Below are 20,218 nucleotides of genomic sequence, written 5' to 3' on the forward strand. Positions count from 1 at the left end.
AAAAATATCATCTGAAAAGGCTAAGTGAAACCACAGGGGAGAGAGGAGAAGAGTGAGAAGTGCAGTCAGGGGAAAACTAAAAAGCTGAACCCAGAGAAGGGAGGGAAGAAAGCCGCTGGGTGGTTTCAGGTGAGAAGTATGCACATATGCACAAGGGCTAGCTCCTCACTGGGCATTGTGCCATGGCTCAGTGTCACCTGGTCCTGGGGAAAGCATTAAACCATGCATCAGTGAGGGAAAGCTCTTTTATTCCATTTCACAATGTGCAAGGCAAACATCCTCATCTGCATTCCACCCATAGCTTAGCAGTGTCATGCCTCTACTTTCAATCCAGTCTCCTCATTTCATCTCCTTCTGTGGATTTCAAGGAGCTAAACTGTTATGGAAATCATGTTTGTTCTTTGCTCACAGGCAGCGGCTTAGAAAGCTCACAGCGGTCCTGCACCAGAGAGGTAATGAACATTCTTTCAACACCATCTCATAGCAATGAAATTGCTGTGCTAATGATAATTTTAAATGTGTATACCAGGCCTAGAGACTACCTCAAGGAAAGGGAACATTTATTCTCTTACCTCAGGGCTTTAAGCCTCTGACTAGACAATAGCATATTTTATGCCACGTCTGTTTAGCTCTTAGTATGACAGCTGTTGGATGATCCCTACTGACCCAGATACAAGAAACCAAGCCTTTCCTATTATTCTATCCAGATGCATAATTACATGAAAAACAAGCAGTGGAAACCCTATGAAGATTATTTATGAAAGTAAGCCTTTTCTCAAGCCCACTGTCTGTGCATATGGACTAAGCTTATGAGAAACATAAGCATCAATCAGAAAAAGAATAAAAGAACAATTTTCTTTGTCAATTTTATCAATTGCATGTATCAAAAATAAATGCATTTGTATGTGCAAATGTTGAGGTAAGAACATTTCTTGAACTGCACTGCAAGAATTGGGGTTCCTCTTATTATCTGTTTGAATTGAGCAGACACAAAAACAATTTCTAATTGGTTTCCATAAATGTGATCTAACAGTAATGGCATTGATACAGCACTTTTTGAGTGACAAAAGCACTTCATATACATTCTGTCACTCATCTTTACCACTCATAAGGTAGACAGGTCAGTATTATTTCTTGCCTCCATATTGGAAAATGGGGAGGCAATGCTGAAAAAGGAGGCTGGCATAAGTGAATTAATGGCTGATCTGAAAAGTGAACCTAAGATATCACATGTTTAGTCACTACTAGGTCACACCACATCTTGCATCATAAACTGGACTGGCATACTCATATCCTTGCAAAGCAGAGCCAGTGATTATCCACTGCTATCGATTATGTCTCTGAAGATTTGAATATTTGCCTATTTTCTGCATTTTTCAGAATTCGGGGTCAGATGATGTCAATTATACAACTATTGTCTTCAAAGCACCTGTGCATGGAACCAGCACTGGTGGAGACAATGAGGACTCGAATGTGAAGGAGCATTATGAGAATGTGGCTCCCCACTCTCACCCACTGATACCTGGCTCTAAGGACACCACCAAGAATATGTAACTATTGTAACTGCCTTGTCATGTTCTCAATAAGAATTGCCATACCCTATTGTTGTCTGCTATCCTTATTTTGGCCAATATTGCAGTAGAAAGTGGTGAATTCCTGGTGAAATATATTGTCTGTCTTCTACTAGTGGATGACATGCTAGACTGTATCTTATATCTTTTGTTGTTATAACCTAAAAACTAGCTCTCACCTGCCTACTAACTCTCCAGCCATTTTCTGAGCTGCTTTGATGTTGCAGAATATTCACAAATGTTCTAAAGTGTCATTTGTTCTAAAGAATTTAATGGAATATTTAACAACAGGGCAGCTTCTGTAGGTGAAGGTCAAAGAAATATCTCAGAGGGTCTAGGATAATGGGAAGTGGTATGGAAAGGTAAGGAGGAGATCTGAATTTCACATTCTGATTCAAAATAGCCATGAAGAAAACATAAGAGGATCCTTCAAGACCATCATCCAGCATTCCGTTGCCCATAATAGCCAGTCAGATGTCCCTGGGAAGCTCACAAACATGATATGAAGTTCATAGCCATTCTCTGAAGTATTCCGCCTCAGAAATCTTGAGGTGAGTTCAGCGTAACTATCATGCCATTTAGCTAGCAATAGACTTTCATGTTGTTATCCTTCTGTGTGGCTGGAGGAAGAAGATTTAAACAACAAACATCAGGAAAAGTATATGGATGAAGCACCGATGAGTACAGCAAGGTTTGTTGGGGGTCTTAAGTGACATGTCTTCTATGCAAAGGTAGTATAAGGTTTATTGCATGCATACATGTAAGTCAAATGGATGGTCAGGTAGTAGCTAGTTGCTCAAGGTTTGTTTCTTCTGAATGAAGACACAAATGAAGGAGGAGGAAGAGTTTATCCAAGAAAGCCTTTGATGCAAGGTTAGAGATCATGTTAATTCCTAGAAGGACCCTTTCTGAAACAGGAAGGTAGTCCCACAGATAAATCTTATAAGACAAAGGGGACATTTGTATAGACCGTCTGAGGCAAGAAGAAGCATTGCTCTGAAGATGGCTTAAAAACACGAATTGGCTTTTCCTTTGACAAACATGGTGTTATGAAAGTAGTGGGGCATAGGGCATCATGCTGAACACAGTATATCAGTATTGTTTAATACATTGAAAGTATCACTTTTGTACCTTTCATTCTCTGGAAATCACAGAGAAGCTGTTTGCATCATCTGTACTGCCTTAGATGAACTTCAGATATCAAGCTACAACATGAAAATAAAACACATAAAAGAGTGATCCTTTGCTATTTGTCTTGCACTCATGCCTGGAGCCTTGCTGTCCACAGAATTGAAATTCTCCCAGAGCTGCTCTTACGTGTTTCCTTAAACGCAAGCTAGATCTTCACACTGGATTTCATGGTTGTTGTTTTTTTTAAATATCCTGGAATATAATCTCAAAAGAGCAAAGATGTGGCTTGGAAATGTTGCCTGGGATGTCCGAATCAGAATGTAATATTATGTTTGAATCTAGCGGGCACCAAAGACAGCAGCACAGAGTACTTTCCCTTAGTCCTCCCTTGAGAACCTTGTTCCTCAACACTGGGTTGATATTCATGTGCAAACGTCTCAACTGTTTGTGTAAGAATGAAGGATGACAGACTTTAAAAGTCACTAGTCTAGTGTAGTTAGCTTCTGAGCCAGAAATTTGCCCTTGAAAGGTACATGTAATTGAAAGTATATTTCATTGCAAATATGTGCAATCATGACTGAAATTGGGAAGTGGATATGAACTGAGGTGCAACATGATATTCTCAGCCAATCTGTATTGCATTATGCCAGTGGTATTCAAACTAGGGCGTTGCGACGCCCCAACCTGTGGATCCTGGCCTCTGCCCCCTTAGGCAGGGGCAGCCAGGAGACGGGGAAGGCAGCGGCACGATCCTCAGGATCGCACCACTCAGGGGGGCTGCAGGGGCTTGGGTGTACTTGCCCAAGCCTCCTGCAACCTCTCAGGGGTGGGGGAGCCCTGCACAACCTTCAGCAGGGCTCCCCAGGTCAGGAAAAGTGAAAGCGGAGTGATTGCGCCCCGCTCCGTAAAATCGGAAGCGGAGCACGATCGCTCCGCTTTCCCTTCTGACAGGGCTGCAGGGACTGGGGTGCACCCTCCAGTCCCTGCAGCAGCTGTCCCTGTGTGCGGGGAGCCCTGCACAAGCGCCTGCAGGGCACCCCAGTTCAGGTAAAGGGAGAGTGGGGCGATCGTGCTCTGCTTCCACCTTTGTGGAGGCCGAGCAGATCGCTCCACTCTCCCTTTCCCTGATCTGGGGTGCTCTGCAGGTGCTCGCACAGGGCTGCCCACACACAGGGACAGCTGCTGCAGGGACTGGAGGGTGCACCCCAGTCCCTGCAGCCCCCTAAGCGTCGTGATCCCTAGGATCGCCCCTGCCCCTGCTTCCTCCCCCCTGCCCCCGCAAAGACTTACTGTGGGTTTCAAACTCCCTGAGAGTTTGAAACCCGCAGCATTATGCTTATGACAGTGAAGCCTTTGACATTGACTGACTGAACTGATATGATGGTAGGAATATTCATGAACATCTAAGTGCTCAGGGGGAAACACTGTCAGAATGTTTACAGTCCGGCTTCTGAAAAGGAAGAACTGTAGGTTTGACTGAGAATCCTTCTTCTTGAAGGATTAAACCCTGCAGACAGAAATATCTTTATGGTGCAATCTGAGGACTGCAAACAGACAGGAAAAAAGGGAAGTTAAATGGTAGGAACTCCAAACACATGATGGCTGAAGAAAAGGTACATAGTAAGCAATTGACTGAGAAAAAAAGCTATTTGAAGAGAAGTTATGTGAAGGAAAGGCTAGTTTGAGGAAAAGGACCTAGTCCTAGAAGACAGTGAACTTAGCCCCATCCCTTATGCCAGCATGCTCCATAGAAAAGCGCTTGGCTTTGCAGAGGCAACTGCTGTATCTGGGGAGAGTTTCTCCTTGGGGTCTGGAAAGTTGGCTGCCTGGCATCCCAGATGACTTTTCCCAGGAAGAGCATTTGCCTCTGAAAAACAAGCTGTATCTGAGCAGAACCATTTGTTCTGTACTGGGGTAAACTGTACCCAGTTTTTATTAAGACTGAACAGGGCTTCTTTGTTGCATGGATATTGTGTTATACAATAGAGCTGAAGTAACTGATTTTTAATATGCAAACTATGGATTGTCAGAAAGCCTTTGGCAAAATCTCAAATGGAAACATTTACAGATGATTCAAAACAGATTAATCTTAACATAGATAATAAGATGCTAAAATATTATTCTATAATACTAGCATGGCAGGCAATTATATGCCAAACAAACACTATTGTGAATAAGTGCATCTGCAAAAATAATCCCAAATATATATTCATAGATTATGGGGAATCCTTCTGCCATACTGGAACAAGATCTTGGAATCAACATGGACAGCATCCATAGGAACTCAGTAATAGGAACACTTAGATATGTCACCAAACTAAGATTTATTACTGTTTTCAGGATATTTCATAAAGACAATAGTTTCCCTTGAACAGATAACACAGAAATATTATCTGAGAAATGCATCTGAGAAAGCATGGCTCAAATCAAGAAATGGCATTCAGATTGTCTGCAATACAGCACAGAACACATTTTCACAGGAAACAGGCCAAGTGAAACCTTACTCAGGCCCAAATACTAACCAACTTTACAGCACTGACATAGCTATACCAATGAGGCGTGTGTTGCATCCTGCAGTTGGGTGGCAGTCACGGAGGCCTCTTCAAAGTAAGGGGATGTTTGTTCCCTTATCTAAAAGCTGCATTGCCCTTATGTCGGTGCTGTAAACTGGGTTAGGATTGCGCCCTTTGAGTTATTCTCTTGAAAAAGAGATAATAACAAAATGACTATTGTGATCACACCAAAGAAATCCACTGTACTTTCAACCAGAATTCACATGTACCAAAGCATATGTAACGTGGGAATAAGGAATGTTACTGATGACCAGCCTTGTTCAGGCATCTAGTTTCTGCCCACATTTCCAGAAGAATGGCTCTTTGTGGAAGAATGGCTTTCAAGGTTGAACAATCACATAGAGTTTATTGAGTGCTCCTCCTGAGACTGAAGCAGTGTAGCCTGAAGTTAAATAAACTCCAGATATGTTTATTCAGCTTTGTGAAAAACAAAAAAATCAACACTATTGTGCCTGTGGGTTCACAAACCCTCACAAGGTCTTCCATGTCAGAGTACATCAGAACACTACTCAAAGGTACAGCCCCAAGCAGCTCTTCACACAACTCAGTGATATTTTCTTACAGCCTAGCGATTAGCTTAGGGCCAGGGTCAGCCCAATGAGACAGGTGAATTAATGAGAGCAGGGGATGTGCAGCTTGGCATCTAGATTGGACATCCCTTCTGCATTCTGGGGGATTAAGCCTGAGAGCCTTTTGCTCCCAATTGGCTGCTCTGGACATAGATACCGTTGTAAAAAGGAAGAAGTGGAGAAGCAACACACATTAAAAGTGAAAATGGCATCATGGCCAGCTCTTGATAACTGAATATGCCATTGCAGTGCTACTCAGCATGTAATGAAAAGTGGTGAGAGACAGAAGAGACACTGTATATTTCCTTGGGAATGAGCTGGTCCTAAAGAACATGTGTTGTCATGCTAGATGCTTGACATGTGATGTTCAACATCTGGCTGTCACCTTCCGGGCCAGCCCAAGAAAGCTCTGAGGTTGCATGACAAATGCTGCCCCCCCTTCCCTGATGATTTGCCAGCCCTCCAGTTGACCCACTTTCCAATGTTCTAGCTCAGTGTTCTCTCCCCCCTCCCAATTCCACTTCCTCTCTATCCCCTTTCTTCCTTTTCCAATCCAGGGAGTGGAAGGAGAAGGAGGAGCAGTGGAGGCAAGCAGCTGAACAGAGATGGGTACCTCCCACCAATCTGCTGCCCTGAGGTGACTATTTCAGTTTGCTTCATGAATGGGCTGGTCCTTAAACATCTCACTTTCCCCTTCCCTGTTGCACTAGAAGTGTGGGTGGGGAAGATTAAACAAAGAATGAGAATGGCACATATGCAGATCCCAGGGGTGGTCAGGCCATGAAGTTGGCCAAAGCACTCACTTTTGCTAGCAGGCTGGCATAGGCAGCAACCTGGACCCACTCAAAACCTGTAGCAGCCTACCACCTGTCCTTTTCAATTACCTGCCTGGCAGTTGCTGCATCTCTTCACATGTACGCTTTTGAGAACTTTTGTGCATTAAAAAGTTGCACCAAAGGGATTTCACCCCATTTGATATTTTCCATCACAGTGCTGCAAAGCAGCTGCTGCCAAAATTTTATTTTCTGCAGTCCTTAAAGGCATAGGAATTCATCAATTCTGTTGCCCCTAGTGATATGCCGTTTATTAGTCATATCACTAGGGGCAACAGAATTGATGAATTCCTATGCCTTTATTTATTAGTCAAAGCTCCCTTGGAGATTAATTCCTAGTTCCAGTGTCAGGTGTCTGGGGTCCTGGGACAAAGCCCTACACTGGCCCCCATGCATTCCCCGCTGGCCTCTTGAAGTGCATGGGGCACTACCACTACAACCTGTAGTGAGGGTTGAGGGACTGAAGCAGCCCCGGGTTTGGGCATGGATCCTCAGCCAGTGCCTGAACCACCCCAGCTAGTCTTCTTGCTTACAATGCAGCAGAATTGTGGAGGTGAAGGAGGTGAAGATTTCTCAAGAGGAAAGATCAAGACTCAGCAGTTGTGTCCCATACAAAATACACTGGCTGGTCCCAAATCATTTAGGAACCACAGATTAAGACATAGTAATTAAATTTTTCCAGCCAAGGTTTTGAAAGAGAAATGGACTGAGCCAATTCAGGAGGCAAAGCTAAAGATATTGTTTCTGACACCAGCAAAGCACATCAAAACACTGAGTGTGGATATTCTTTCTCACCTTAACATTCTGAAATCTGCAGAATGGTCCCACATCTGATATGGCCATAATGTTCCTCTTTATACTTCATACCTTTTCAAAGGTTGAAGTAATGGACTGGCAAACTAGTGAGGCGACTCGAACCTACCACATCAGGCATGGGACTGATGGAGGTGGCAGATTGATGTGGAGACCGACCCCATGCTTGCCCTCAGCACCTACTGGGTGCCTCATCTTGTCTTTGCCCAGCAGCGGTCTGTGTTGGCCACAGAAAGACAAGTGCAAAGTGGGGGTGGGGTTTTCACCCTCATTGCTCAGGCATCAGGGAAAGGAAAGAGGGTGATTGCAGCCGTCACCAACTTGGCACTGGGAGGTAGAATCAAACATGCTTCAGCTCCCCCCCCCCCAAGTGAGTAGATATGAAAGGTTATTTGCCTTTTGCAAAAGCACACTATTTGCTTGCAGTGCAGGGAATGAGGAAAAGGCACAGAGCTGAGTGTGTTTCATCTCCTGCTTCTGGGTGAGGGGCTGAGGGAACCTATGTTTTGGTGATGAGCTCCTGACTCAATGGTCGGACACCCCTTTAAATTTCCCCCATCCCCTCCAGAGTCCTGCAAATAAAAAGTACTGAAGCTGGAGCCAGCTGAGGATATGGACAAGAAAATGAGTGTCTTCAATGCCCTCCTTTAATAGCCTGAGGTGCAACAGGAGGCAAAGCACACCCCTGACCCAGCCCAGCTGAAATCTGGAGGAGGATGTCCCAGCAGTATTTTACCAAGCACACAACCCCCACCCCAGCAAAGAGCAGGACTTGGGAGCAGCAAATGACCATGGGGCACAAGCCCAGCAGCAAGGATGAGGAAAGAAGGGGAGCAAGTGGCTGAACCACATTGGGATTCAGTCTCCCTTATGGTCTTCCTTGCAGGTTTTTTTAAACAAATAAAGCTGCAATCATGTACGCACTTACTTGAGAATAAACCCACTGAACTCTGTAGGACTTGCTTCTGAGTAAACATGCACAGGATCTGGCACATCAGGAACAGAAAATTATTATTATTAAAAATCACATTTATATACTCCCCCTCATTCAGGGTGGTATACACAGTGCCTTTTCACACCCACTTTTTATCCTTATAGCAGCCCTGTGATGTGCCTTAAGCTGAGAGAGGGTGAGTATCCCAATTTCACCCAGTAAGCTCCATGGCTGAGCATGAATCCTCCAGGTCCAGCACAAGATTCTAACCACTACTCCACAGAGGTTCTTGAACCCCATGCCACTGCCCACCATGACTCCCCATTATGCACACTCATATACCCAACAATCATGTTGGGATTATGTTGGCAGTCATGAAGCTAAGGAATCTATTCAGGCAAAGCCTGGAAGGGGGGGGGGGAAATTAGCATATTTACAAAATGCAGGGTGACCCAAAAGTAGGTGGACAGTAAATGATCACATTTATTCCACCTACTTTTGGGTCACCCTGCATCATTAACAAATTTACTTAGATAAATCATTACCATCTAAAGAGGTTTCGAATAACTTGGCCTGGACTGGTTTTCCTTGAACTGGACAAGAATAGTTCCTGCATATTCAGATCTGTGTATGAATTTAAGTCTCATACATACAATATTTGCTAACATCTGCAGATGCTAGCAAATGCCATAATATCTGTCTTGGCACAGGAAACCCTTGACCCTTGCTGAAGTCAAGTAAGCACGCTTAGGCTGTAATCCTATAAACACTTTCCTGGAATAAGCTCCACTGAACACGAGACTTATTTCTGAGCAGATGACGCATAGGATTGTTACACACTGATAGCTGTCCTTTTCTGAAATTGGGCTTTATGTTAAGAAAGTGAGGCTGAATTTCTATTTAAACTTTGTTTTAGAAATGGTTCTGCATTGGAATATATAAGTGCAGGTTTGTGAGATAATAAAGTATCTCATTTTCAGCTTTGCAACATCTCTGTGAGGTAGGTTAGGCTAAGAGAGATAAGATTGCCTCACTGTGGTATATGACTTAATGGAAAATACATAAGTTGGGACGAAATAATCTTTTGCAAGATTTTCCATGCAAATAATGAGGTTCAACCTGCATGGTTTTCTGATACTGCTTGAATAGTAATGCTGCTGGTTTTACTCTGGTGAAATGTACAACTCAAGTTTGTATAAATCTATTTCTGAGAATGCCTCCTTCAATCCTATGCACTCTGACCCCAGAGACCAACATGGTAATCCTATACATGTCTACTCAGAAGTAAACCAAATCAGCAGGACTTACTCCCAAGCAAGTGCCTATCTGATTTGCAGCCTAAGCCTCACTGGATGTGGGCAACATAAGCTGAGTGTTAGACTAGGACCTGGGAGATTTGAGTTCAAATTCCCACTCAACCATGAAGCTCATTGGATACCCTGACCTGGTCATATAGCCCATCTTAGAGGATTGCTATGAGGATAAAGTCAGGAGGAACCTTGAACTCAGGAAAAAGCTGAAGCCCCAAATCATTTTAAGAGTAGCAACAATCTTTCTTGCCTTAGTGTCATGGTCTTAGAGTGCCTGTGTACCACCGCTGACTTACAGGTTGGGGGTGCCAACTTGTCTTTTGCCTAAGGCACCAAAATGTCTTAGGTTGGCCCTGGTTATAGGCATCAAATAATTTTTAACTAGTAATACCCCAATGCCACAAGCCTTCATTTTAGAGCACTCCAGATTCATTCACAGTGTCCTCATAGGGCTGGTAGAAATCTTTCAAGCTTTCTAGTTGCATCTGAACCCTGACACCACCACCCACTAAGGTGCTCTGTGGGCTGTGAGTCAAGATGGTGGTTTTCCGGCTGCAGAGACTTCCATTGGAGAACTGCCTCTTGAGATTGGAGTGGAGACTCCCACAGCAGGAGAAAAAGCGCAGGATATCATGAAGGAGGTGTCCACTGAAGAACATGTAGATCCAGGGGTTGCAGCAGCTGCTGAGGCTGGCCAGTGACATAGTGATGGTGAAAGTCACATTGCTGGACTCTGAAAAGAAGAAAATAAAGGCAGTTCTTTTTCAGGTGCATGTCAATAGAAAATGGGCAAAGGGGTACCTTTTAAAGTGTTGTCCTCTTATATTTAGAAGAGGGAGAACTGTCCCTCTTCACCCCAGCACAGCATCTTTTCCAGGCTGTTGCTGGCACCTCTCTTTTGCATCTTTTTTAGATTGTGTGACAGGAAACCATTTATTTATTTATTTTATTTATTTGGCTCTGCAAAACGCTTTGTGAACTATTTTTGTCGTTGAAAATTGGTATATAAATATTCTGAATTAATCATCATCATCATATCAAGCTGGCTTTACACAAATTGAATATACATTCAATTGGATACATTCTAACAAGCCTGAATTGGCCAATTACAGCTTCCTGCCACATGTATGCACTGTAAAATGCACGTATATGTGATAATGATCACATATGATGATCAAAGTGTGGGTTTGATGCTTTTTTTCTCCACACAGAAATGCAGAAAGAAATGCAGGAAAAAAAGCATCAAACCTATACTTTGATCATCATACGTGATCATTATCACATACATATGCATTTTACAGTGCATATATGTGGCACAGAAATGCTTTCTGTAGGATAAGCATAACGTATTAGACATACATAAGCCACAATTAGTTGTATCAGCTCTTCCCGTATTAGCCTTTGTACTGATGGATCAATGAATCAATGACATTTGCATTTTGTATCATCTCACCTGCCAACTCTAGTCCCCTCCCCTTGGGGAACTCCCAATCTCCAATGATCCTCTGGCCCTCTGGAGACTTGCTGGAGCCCATGCTGGCCCAACACAACTGCTCTTAGCATGAGGACAACTGTTCAACCTCTCACCTGAGCTGTGGAATGAGGGCTTCCTCCACTACTTGCTGTTTCACATCTGTGATGCAGCAGTGGCAGCAAAGGAAAGGTTAGCCTTGCTTTGTGCAAGGCCTTTTATAGGCCATGAGCTATTGCAAGGTTGGCAACCTTCAGTCTCGAAAGACTATGATATAGGCCTACAGCACCCGGTATTCCCAGGCGATCTCCCATCCAAGTACTAACCAGGCCTGACCCTGCTTAGCTTCCAAGATCAGACAAGATCAGGGATGTGCAGGGTAACAGTTGCTGCAGCTATTGCAAGACCTTCATTCATTCATATAAGTTCCGTCTTTAATAAATTCATTTCTGTAAATTTATTCAAATTTTAAATGTAAAATAATTATTTTTCCCCGGCCCCCGACATAGTGTCATGTGGCCCTCCTGTCAAAACGTTTGGACACCCCTGGTCTATATCATCACTGCATTTTCCTGCAGCTTTTGGAAGAATAGGCAAAATGTGCAAGAATATGTGATTGTTCTCTCCCTAGTTTGGGTTATTCGGTTCTCATGGTGGGGGGGGGGGGAACAGGACCTTTCAGAGTGTCATTTAAGGTTTGGATAGATCTAACCAGGGTTGCCAGGATGCAACCAGAGAGTCCTTCATTAACTATGAATCTTCAGCTAAATTGTGAGGATGCAAACATGCTTCTCTTGTCCAATTTCCACCCAAGCTGTCTGTGTGCCCCCCCCTTCACAGTTCGCTGCAAGCACAGCATATTGAGTCCTCATCACTTCAGGCCAGGGAGAGGCTGGATGTGACTGGACTGATGGGGGGGGGGGACAGAATAAGGAAACTAAACCTGCCTCATCCACTGGTTCAGCAACAGTCACAAGCTCGCAATTCCAGGCCTGTTTACAATAAAATCAGTCTGTATCTCTGCATTCTCCTATGTCCATGAAGTATCCTACATCCTCCCCTCTTCCAAGCAGCCCTCCATATTGTCTTTTTCCCCCTGCAAGTCTCATTACAGAAAGTTAATAGGTAGATGAAAGGAAAACTTCTATACCATTTTTTTTATCTTATCAGAAAACAATATTTGATAACCTGAGAATCCTGCAGCATTGTAAACAAAATCATCTGATATGGAAAATATGAATGTTAAGATTAATCTGATTACCAGCTGGTCCACAGTATAATAAAAGCAGACACATTGGCTTGTTCACACTCAAAAGGCCTTGTTGACAATATTTCCACTGGGCTGATTCCCTCACAATAACTGAATGCCCACCATTTCAAAATCATTGGGTTGTATTTCCTTGATTAAATGTACCCATTTGCAACAGTGCCTGGACGTAGCATTAATGATGATAGCCCTCTAGATTTACAGCTTTGCTAATTAGGGTTGCAGTGTTTAGTCAATTAACAAATGAAACAAATTAATTACAATTCTTTTGATGGATTAAAATGGGCGCCATGAGTAAGCATGCAAGAAAATTTTCAAAAAGATCAATTATTTTAAATGCAAGAACTTATTAAAAAAAACTCTATGTGGCAAATACATCCTTAGAACAGGTATTCCCACTTCTACTCAAATAGCACCTGCATAATCCAAAAGCAATGAGATTGTTTTTAATGTTCATAATGTTAATATGAATGTTCTTAAGGTCTTAATTGCTCTTAATGTTTTTATTCAAGGATGGCATTCTGCTCCATAAAAAAAAAAAAAAGCAGGGATTTTGTCATTGGCTTCAAGAGGGAAGGACTGCTAAATCTCACTGATGTAATTTGGACTTCCTGTTAGATGTTTTACATAACTCCTCTTGATTTCAATGGGCTCTTCAAGAGCACCACTTGAGTTAATCCAATGGGGTGGAGGTGATTTGTAGAGAACTGCTGTTAAGTATGCTCTTCAGAACACTAAGCTACAAAAGGAATGAGTTTCAACTAATGCAATCCAAATATGGATAAGGACTCTACAGTAATTGTAGATGTGGCAGTTTACCAGAGGGAGGTGGTCCTCAATGAGAAGATAATGATACTAACAAACATCCCAGAAAGGCCACATGTCCATTCTCTGCTAATATTTCCCTGCAATGTCCAGATGAAGGAGACTAGTTTTGAGTGTATTCTAGGTCATGCTTACAATCCCCAGGAGTCAGCAGCAAGGCCCCACAGGTCACAGCAGTGCTTCCTGTGAACTATGGGCATCTTTGGCTCCATCTAGTCTTTTGTTCAGTCATTTGATATGAGCTTTGAAGCTGACTGAGTGGAAAGAGATGGCTGACTGAGACTGGGCCACTGCCATAGCAAGGGCATCTGGCACCGGGACCATGACATCAGACACCACTCCCCTCCCCAGAAGTGTCTGACCTAGAAGTAATTGCAGTGATGTGATGAACTAGACTTTGGCCTGGACTCTGCCTCCACCTTAGGTTCTCACTGCACACAGCATTGTTCCCTGTGGTGAAGTGACCACATCTAGATATCTCTATTGCAACAAACAACGTTGCCCAGATTGTCCATTGGCTTGTGGCCCCATCCATCTAAGTCCTGAAGCAAGCCAAAGAGTTTGCTGCATGAGGAGTCTTAGGTGCTGTAGTTTTCAGTAGATGAGGTTTGACACCCCCCAAGACTTTGTACCCCGGGGCCCTTACCCCCATCCACCTTATTTACACTAGTGGATTGGAGAGATGCACACAAATTTCCCATTTTCCATTGTGCTTGCAGTGTACGCATTGAATTGGAAGGAGGGAAGCACAGGACTCTCTTGAGCTTCATGGGGCTCCCTTTATTCACACATTATGTTGTATCCATGTACAGTATAAATGTCTGTACACATGTACCCATCACTGTGTGAACAACTGCATATGCATTCATTCAAAGAATCAACCTGGAAACTGGAGCTCTCAAATGTACATGTAATTCTTTAAGGCTGTTGAATGTAACATGAATAACTACACACAAAGAGGTCAATAATCAGGTCGCACTATATACAGCTTGTATCATATGCTCATCAGGATTGGCTTTGGTTCTCACTGCAAGCATCATTGCAAAATGGCACCTGACAACATATGATATGTAAAATGACCTCCAAGTAGCCATTAGAGAAGAATTGGAACTCAGGTCACTGGATTCCACTGTTTTCTTACTGCTCTACTATTGGTTCACTGACCACACAAATCCTTCAGTTCAGAGATGATGCCCACTCTGGGATGCTACATACCTTTTATTATAATCTCTTTTAAAAATAAGTTGCTATTTTGGATTCAAATGTCTATGTAAATAATATTTCTCTGAAGAATTATTTGATTGAAGTTGCTGCAAAGAGCTCAAAACTGAGAAAATACCATGAGAGCATTTTGCAATTTGCACAACAGCAATTTAATATTAATTCACAAGTGTCTGCATTTGATTTATGTAATAGAACTGGTTTTAGTGTGCAACATTATTATTTCATTTCCGAAGTGTGATCTAGGCACATCTGGATCTTGCAACAACATTTAAATCATGTGTTGTTATTGCCGAGGTAATTAACCCATAAAAGATGGAAAACAACTTCCCCAAGAATCTCTTTGCATTCAAAATCATTTCCATTCTGCCTCACTGAAAGCTAGATGGAGATGCAGAGCAATGTACTCACTCCTGGAAGAGTGTCAATGTGAGTGTGTGAGAGAGACAGCAGCCTAGGTATTGCATTTTACTTTGATGGTACGAGAGATGCAGGTATGTGTTGAAAGATCTCTTTTCTTTGCCAGCGCGTGTGTATGATTTTTCTCTGCCAAGTTGTGTGTGCAAGGCAGGAGTTGTTGTGCATTTGTATACAAGAGACAGAGGGACACAAAAGAGTATGTTTGTGTTTGTGTGTAGTATTCTGTAGTAAATCTGTCTTCTTGATGGTTTTACACATTTAGGTGGAAGAGTGCTCTTTCTGCTGGGGTGAATTTAAGAGTCTATACTGGACAGTGGTGAACCTAGTGTATTTGACACCCAGAACAGACAGATGTTGGTGACAGAAGAGGAAGGAGAGGACGAGTGAGAGAGCAACACCCCACCTGCTTTGCTCTATGACCGTAAGTACAGCACAGGTGCACCTTTTCTGTTTGTTGCTCCTGAGGAAAACACCAGATGCACAGGCAAGGTTGCTAAACTGTCCTCCAGTGAGTGGGGAGAAGAAAGAAACACTCCACCTGACCTTGCTTTGCCTTCCTTCACATTGCCAATCAAGACAGATTGGCAAAATGGGGATCTCAGAAGCACAAAGAAGCTCCTCCAACCCTCCTGAGGCAAAGAAAGCATCAACCTCCCATTTCAGCCCAAAGGCAATGCATCCCCTTATTACTTGCACCTAGGGTGGACCCCACACACCACACCACCCTTGGTATGCCACTGATACTGGATCCTCTTAGAAGCCACTAGGAATGAGTGGCTGAACAACAACGATTGCATTGGCCCCAGAAACCTAGACAGAAAATAAGATGAACCTCTGAAACTGGCTCTCTGCCTCTCCCACTCAAAAAAACACTCACCATCGTTTGGTGCATTTGTGTCCCACACTGACCACATCTGCACACTGAAGAAGGGTGCCCAGCAAGCAACATAGGTCAGTACTATGACAAAGGTCATCTTCACTGTGCGGATCTTTGCACGTGAGATGGTGCGCACGCTGCTTACACGAGAGCCAGACTGGCACTCTGCTCCCTTCTCAGCCGAGGCCTTGTGGGAAATAGTAGAAGCATGAGGACCACCACTTTGAGTCTTTCCTCGAAGATTCTTGCAAATCTTGTGGCAGATGAGGCTGTAACAGACTGTGAGGATGGCCACAGGCAGCACAAAAACGCACAGGGTCATCCAAGTGATATAGGCCTTGGCCCCCCAAGGGTACTTGAATTCTGCCCAACAATCCCACACACCAGAGCCTTGGCGCACCTCCTTCAATGAAAAGATGAAGATCTGAGGCAAGCTGAGCAAGCAACTGAGTAACCAAGTGACCCCAATCATCTGGTAAGCCTGGCAGCTGGGCTGCTGGAGGGTGCGCAGTGGATGACACACAGCCATGTAGCGATCCAGTGTCATGGCAATGAGCATGTAGGTGGAGGCAAACATGCTCAGCACCTGCAGATATTTGACAGCCCTGCAAAGAGGATCAGGCCCCTGAAAACGATAGGTCACCTCCCAAATCATCTGGGGAAGTACCTGGAAAAGGGCCACTCCAAGGTCAGTCAGACCCAGGTGCAAGATGAAAAGGTGCATGCGGCTCATCTTCTTCCTCAGCCGATACATGGCCAGAAGGACACCCAGGTTCCCCATCATAGTCACCACCAAGATGGCAGCCAGAACTCCAATCTCAGCCTTGGCAAGCTCTTCATCCCGGGTGTGGAGGACAGTCTGGTTTGGGTCTCCATCCTGTGGCTTTAATGTTTTGGTGTTCTCCAGCCGAGAGCCATCCACCAGGCTGCTGAGGTAGGTGCTGTTCCTCTCCATAGAGAAAGATTCAAGAGGACTGGTGATAACCCAAAAGTAGATACTAGAATACAGTGAAGAGGCTCTGGGTGACTGAGAGGCTCCTTTTCTCTCTCAAACTGATTTCAGATCAAATTGTTAGAATAGTAGCACCCTCCTGACTGAATATCAGAAACCTAAAAATTTCTTCATCCTTGAGCTGATTCTTCTCTAACTGGGCCCTTAATATTTGGATGCTTATTTCTCTCTATAATAGGTGAATCAGATTTGGTTGACAAGGTACTACACTCTTTTTCAATTTATCTGGACAGCCGTAGATCTTCTGTCAAAACACATCACCTCTTCATCAGTTTTCATTTCTTCTCCCTCCTGCACCCATCTCAACACCTTCTTTTGGAATAATTTACCTCTTGGAATGATGCACACTCAGTCACCCCACCCTGTTTTCTTGCTCCTTATCCTCTCAGGATCAATTCTTCTTTTTCCTCTGAACTGATCAGCTCTTCTAGTACTAGTATTAATGTTTAAATCCTCTAACAGACATATCAGTGAATTCAAAACTATCTTACAAATCCAGCAGTCAGGCAGATATTATACTTTCTCAAAAAACTAAATTAAATTAAAAGATTTTTAGAAAACAAATCCAAAATGCACGGAGACAAATCTCTTCTTGGGTGCTGGGGAGAGGTGCTAAATCAGAATGCAGCTGATCCCCCAGATTGTGTAAACGGTGGCTGCTTGGGTCTGGGTTTTATAGATTGGGAGTTGCCCTCTCTGGTTGGTTCCTGCTGTCTGGTTCCATTGTCTTCCTTGTTGCTGAGCTGCAGCTTGATGTGAGTCTCCTACTTGCACAACACACACAAAGAGTCTTCCTTCCTTCCTTTCAAATAAAAATAAAAACCAAATTTTGCATTTATTACCCCAGCTGAATATAGCTTCGTATCTTTCTGTCTAGATAGCAAAGAAAGGTTTTGGTTTTACTGGTTTTGTACGTATATTGTGTTGGAATGCAGAACCAGCAATATTACGACCTCCTTTCTTCTTTTTGCCCCTTGGCCTTTTTTGACCTCCTATCCAGAAGTTTTATTTCTCAGGTTTGCTTCTTTGCTCACAAGTGGTTTAAGCAGCATGATTATACAGAACAGAAAATTCCCAAACATTGTTCTAAGGAAGTTACAGCACAATCCTAACCATGTCTACTCGGAAGCAAGTCCCCTTAATTTCAATGAGGCTTATTTCCAGTTAAGTGCAGATACAGTTGCAGCCCTAGTTTTTGAAAGTTTATATTGTACTGACATTCTAGGTTGAGATAGATAGTTCGGATAGACAAACCACAGTGTGTGCTTCTGTATGTCTCCCAGTTCAGTGTCTCGTATGTGTTGTGATTGATGGTCTCTAGATAAATTGATGCTCTCTTGGACAAACTAACAGGAACTTCAGAAGATACAAATCTGAGATTTGTTAATAAAGCTTTTTGCCTGAAATCTTGAATAGAAATGTTTCTACTACACATGACAAAGGCAATGACTAATAATCTTTAGGTTTTAAGAACACTTTCCTGAGATGTCTGTACTATAACATACAGCAATCCACAACAGATGGTTGTCCTTATCCAGAATATCTTTATCACACAGGTAAAGTTTGCCAGGGAGTTTGTTTTGCAATAGTGAAGACTTTTGATTTTAAGGGATCACAATTTGGTTTTCTTCAATTTAGAAGAAGCAGCAACAGCCAATTGGGATGCTAGTCCTTGGAGCAAACAAACAAACAAAAATAATTCCACTTTCTTGGTATAGTTGTTTTCCTTTTTGTAGAAGTTGCTTTATGTAAAGAACAAAACTACTACAGTTACATTTATTATATTTGAATTAACTGCTGGTGTGGGTACTGCTTTTTATTTAGTACTAGGCAAATAGTTTGCAGGCAAGAACATGAACAGATCGTATAGGATAGTCACTCGGAAATAGACATGTAAACAGGACTATATGCTATCCCATAAAAATGTCAGATGTCATGCACTTATTATGGGGAGAGAAGTATCACAGGGCACAATATACTGTTTACAATCAGGCTGTCTGATTTATGAGCAGTTTAATAAAAGTGTGCAATAAAGTACAAACAAAAATTAAATCCAGTTGAAGGTAGAAATGAAATAGAAAAGAGATTTGAAAATTAGATTCTTGGCAGTATGCCCTTTGGGACACAATAATAGCAACATCCCATATTCTGTAAAACCAGTCCAAAAAGACAGGAAGATGGAAAGAATCTCTTTCAGTAGTTGGCTGTTGCTGTTTTTGCAGCAGTAAGTGCATTAATTATATGTTATACACTTCTACAGCCATTTCTTGAATAATATGGTTAAACACTCCCCATTTCCTGAAATGGTGAGAAGTACTGGGGCAGCACTATAGGATTTAGCTTGGGGGGATGAGAGAACACTCAAGGCTTATGGTGTCCTTGCAATGTTGGCCTTCTTTGCAGATCCTAAGTAGGGCACAAGTGAAAGTAAAGAGGCACTCTTACAAAGTAGCAGATCCACTATCTCACCTCAGATTCCCAGAGAGAGGACCTGCACACAAGGTGCTTCTCTTCCAGCCAACCCACAACTTTCTCTCTCTCTTCTCCATCACTCCCTCCCCACCCTAAAACTCTGTCTTCAAAAATTGTCAACTTATTTCTGCATGTACAATTATCCAAGCACTTTTCTCAGATCTGGCCTCTGTAGATGAAAGACCCAGTCAGGAAAACCACTGCAGACATTAAAGGAACATTCAAGTTATTTTATCCATTCGTGACTTGCCAATCCAGAATCACTTCAGACACAACCTTCCTGACAGAACCATTCATAACACTGACAGCAAATCCACAACAACCCCTCTAATGGATCTGCAAGAATCTTGCAACATAATCAATGTGAAGCGAGACATTCCTCCCAAAGCATTTTCTACTCACATTTCCAAAGGATGTGCAAAAGGAATTGCTTCAGGATGACATTGGGGTAAATGAGGAAAGCCTGTGGCTCTCAGCTGGTTGCAGCACAGCAAGGAAACTAATCTTAAGAGAACAATTTATTCTCATATTAACCAAATCAAACCAATTGGTGCATCAGGTAAACATTCCTGTTCAGGGCATATTCACAGTATTCACAGACTGAGAGGGTGATCCACTTGAGAAAATAAATTTGCCTCTTTCTCAGCACTTTCCACACCCACTGCAGTTTTCAAGGGAGGCCGTCTGCTTCAGGCACCTAGTTGTCTGCTGTCGGCAGTCATTCTTAACACCTTTCACTTGAAGCTTTCAGTCCATTTTTGTTAATTTAAGGCACAACTGAGCCAAAGTGAAGCACATTTTAATCCTCACTGATTTCTAGGGGAAAGCTTTAAGCATACTGTACATTTAACTTTCTGAATGAAATCATTGGGATTTATATGCCCTTAAACCATGTCTGCCCAACATATATGCAACAGGA

At 42.9% G+C, this 20,218-nt stretch overlaps 1 protein-coding gene across 1 annotated transcript; it reads right to left on the reverse strand.

The window, feature by feature from the left end:
* Positions 1-10,147: 10,147 nt before the first annotated feature.
* Positions 10,148-16,770, reverse strand: AVPR1B (arginine vasopressin receptor 1B). Its single transcript, XM_066625809.1, has 2 exons — positions 15,816-16,770; positions 10,148-10,467 (listed from the first exon to the last, which is right to left on the reverse strand). The coding sequence occupies exons 1-2, from the start codon at positions 16,768-16,770 to the stop codon at positions 10,148-10,150; spliced, it is 1,275 nt and encodes a 424-aa protein (XP_066481906.1).
* Positions 16,771-20,218: the final 3,448 nt, after the last annotated feature.

The sequence above is a fragment of the Tiliqua scincoides genome, chromosome 4 (assembly GCF_035046505.1).
Source record: "Tiliqua scincoides isolate rTilSci1 chromosome 4, rTilSci1.hap2, whole genome shotgun sequence".
Lineage (NCBI taxonomy): Eukaryota > Metazoa > Chordata > Lepidosauria > Squamata > Scincidae > Tiliqua > Tiliqua scincoides.